Source organism: Camelina sativa, chromosome 2, assembly GCF_000633955.1.
Source record: "Camelina sativa cultivar DH55 chromosome 2, Cs, whole genome shotgun sequence".
Lineage (NCBI taxonomy): Eukaryota > Viridiplantae > Streptophyta > Magnoliopsida > Brassicales > Brassicaceae > Camelina > Camelina sativa.
In genome coordinates this window covers 17,147,932-17,150,777 of record NC_025686.1, presented here as the reverse complement: position 1 = coordinate 17,150,777, position 2,846 = coordinate 17,147,932, and the positions used below count along the sequence as shown (strand labels likewise).

The window sequence follows — 2,846 nt, the reverse complement described above, 5'->3', positions numbered from 1 at the left end:
TTTTATATTTTGGTAATAGACTATAGTTGTACCGGTTGTACTTAGTTGTACCAAGACAGAACAACTCAATCAGAAACAGAACAAATACAAACACCAATGTTCCTAAAATCAATTTTGGTCACCATCTTTGTCAAACCACTCACTCGTACCAGTCGGCTTCTTCGACTTCTTCTTACCTCCTTTTCCTCTATGTTCTCCAACAGATGCGAACCTTTTTTCTTGTCTTCTTCCTTGTTTAACATCATAATCCGGAGGCAAGATTAACCGTTTCATGGTCTCCTCGGAACAATCCATTGACAACTATGGGGAACCGGATAAATCGTCCTTGAATACGCCAAAACCCAAACCTCAATCCAGTAATATTTTGAACACAAGTCATGTAACTCTATCTCAGGATCTGCTTCCTTCTTTGCTTCTCTTGCAGCTGCTACTGGCTCCGACTTCTTTACAACAAACTCAAAACAATTCTTATGTCCAGCCTTTTCAATTAAACTTTGTATTGCTTTTTTGCTTCCAAATTCCTGGCCTATCGTGAAATCAAGACCATCTTCCCATAAAAGAGGTCCAGACTGGTTTCCTTCTACATCTCTATCTTCATTCTCGACCACCACTAGATTTTGTAGTGATGGTTCTCTTACGTACATATCGACGATACCACCACCACCACTACCATTCGTTCCACCAACTAGAGCAATCTCTTTATTCACTCCATCAATTCTCAGATTTTTCATAGCCACATCTACCTTTATCTTGCTGCATATCTTCTCAACCAACTTAGCATATGATACATCACTAGATGATGTCTTCATAAGAAAAGAATACACTTCATTATCTTTACTTGAAATCCATCGTACATCTTTTCCAATACTTGAATAGTATCCATCATAAATAAAGCGTATGATTGAAGTCTTTGGCATTGTCACCTGAAAAAGAAAGAGAAAAAAAACAGTCAATTTCCATTTTTTAGTAGCAGTTCATAAACATAGTTGCACCCATTTGTCTCAGTTGTACCAAATTTTTGGATCCTTAATTTCCTACATAGTTGTACCCATTTATCTCAGTTGCACCAAATTTTTGTCCCAGATCTGAAATCCCCAAATTTGTTTACAAAATCCGGCATTCAATCTCAAATTCAACATTTCTCAATCATAATAACCAACGCAAGACCTTAATCCACTAAGAAAACAAGTCTACTAACCTTAACAAGCATAAAGACCAAATAAATTTACAAATCTACAATTTTTTCACTCATTCAAATTGAAATTCCACAATAATTTCATTAAACAATGTTATATCTAAGGAAATTTAGACAATAAGAGAGATTAAAACTACTTTCAAGTGTGTGTTAATGGTGGATGAAGAAGAAGAAGAAGAAGAAGAAGAAGAGAGTCTCCAAGCTCAACAAGACGATGACCGTTTTATTTGATTTTTTTTTACAAATGAGAGAGGAGAGAGTGTTTTAATTATTGGTTATTTTTTTCTTTTTTTCTTTTGTGATTCAAATTTATTATATAATATAAGAAGGGAGAAGGGTAGAGATGGATTCTGAAACTATTGGAAAAGATAGAGGGTAGTAAGAATAAGTAGGGGTTTTTCAAATTAAAATTGAAGCAAAAGGGGCTATATAGATTAAAATCCCTAATATATTAGAAAACCTCTCGTTTGCACACGCAGCATACCTGCATAAACGAAACAATGGGCTTATTTCTAGTATTCATTTCCCGAACAAAAAGAAAAAGATATACTGTAGTAATAGTCTAAAAACTGACTTTCTCTCGTAAGATTAAAATTTTCGTCTTATTGCAAAAATGAGAAATCGAAAGAGAAGAGAGACTAGTCAGTTTGAACGGTATGGGGCTTTGGAATTGATTACGGTTAGTTCTCGTTCTCTTTCTAAATTGACCAAACTGTTAGTATTTTTGTAGAGCAAAAAACTGGTGAACATGTTACTTGTGTTAACCCAAAAAAAGAAAAGATTTACATAAATGAGAAAATACTATAAGAGAGCCACGAGCTTCTCGATGATGGAGGAGTTGATAGAGAAGCTTACCGTCGCCACACGAAATCCACACATTTCTTCTCTCTTGTTTACATTTCTTGCTTTCTGCAATTTGTTTTTCCACGTGTCCCAACCATTACGTTTCTTTTATTTTCAGTGCTACAACAAAAACTAACCTGTTACCGAGTACGAGTAGGTAGCTATGTTTTAATTCTATGTGATGCACCACATTTTTTCATTAACTATCTATAAACCCTCTCTACTCATAAAACTAGTAGAGAGTTTTCTGAACTTCCCCATAATAACTATCTAAATATTTACTAAAATTTCTTTTTTTGTTATTATAAAAAATAGGCAAATAAAAATTCAAGTTAAGTTTTTGTTAGAACAAGACTCAGTAAACAAAATCATATTTTCCTATATTAGTCTCATTTCAATTTTGAGATTTGAGGAGACTGGGTCTTGACATGATGAGAACGAAGATTTCTGCAAAAACATGCCCATCTATTAATAGATTCCGATATTATAGAAGAAAAAAAAAAGAAAAAGAAGGTTAAATGTTTTATTATGGACACACAAAAAACATCAATGTCATCAATTTGAAAAAAGTGCATTCCAAATTATGCAGTTAACTTAAAAATATTGATCAGTGTGACTTGACTTACAAAAAGTCTCGAAGTCGAAAGTATCTCCATATGCACAAATACTTTTACCGAGTCTTGTTAACGATACTTATTCATGTTTTGTAAGCATTACATCAAAAAGTCAGGGTGGCCGAGTGGTCTAAGGCGCCAGACTCAAGTTCTGGTCCACCAAACTAAGTCAAGAGATTAATTAAACAGCAGGA

General features: G+C 34.0%; 1 protein-coding gene across 1 annotated transcript; it reads right to left on the bottom strand.

The window, feature by feature from the left end:
- Window positions 1–1,420, bottom strand: LOC104727517. The gene is made up of 2 exons (XM_010446619.2): window positions 1,333–1,420; window positions 1–923 (listed from the first exon to the last, which is right to left on the bottom strand). Exon 2 carries the CDS (start codon window positions 915–917, stop codon window positions 270–272), a length of 648 nt encoding a protein of 215 aa, XP_010444921.1. The 5' UTR covers window positions 918–923; window positions 1,333–1,420; the 3' UTR covers window positions 1–269.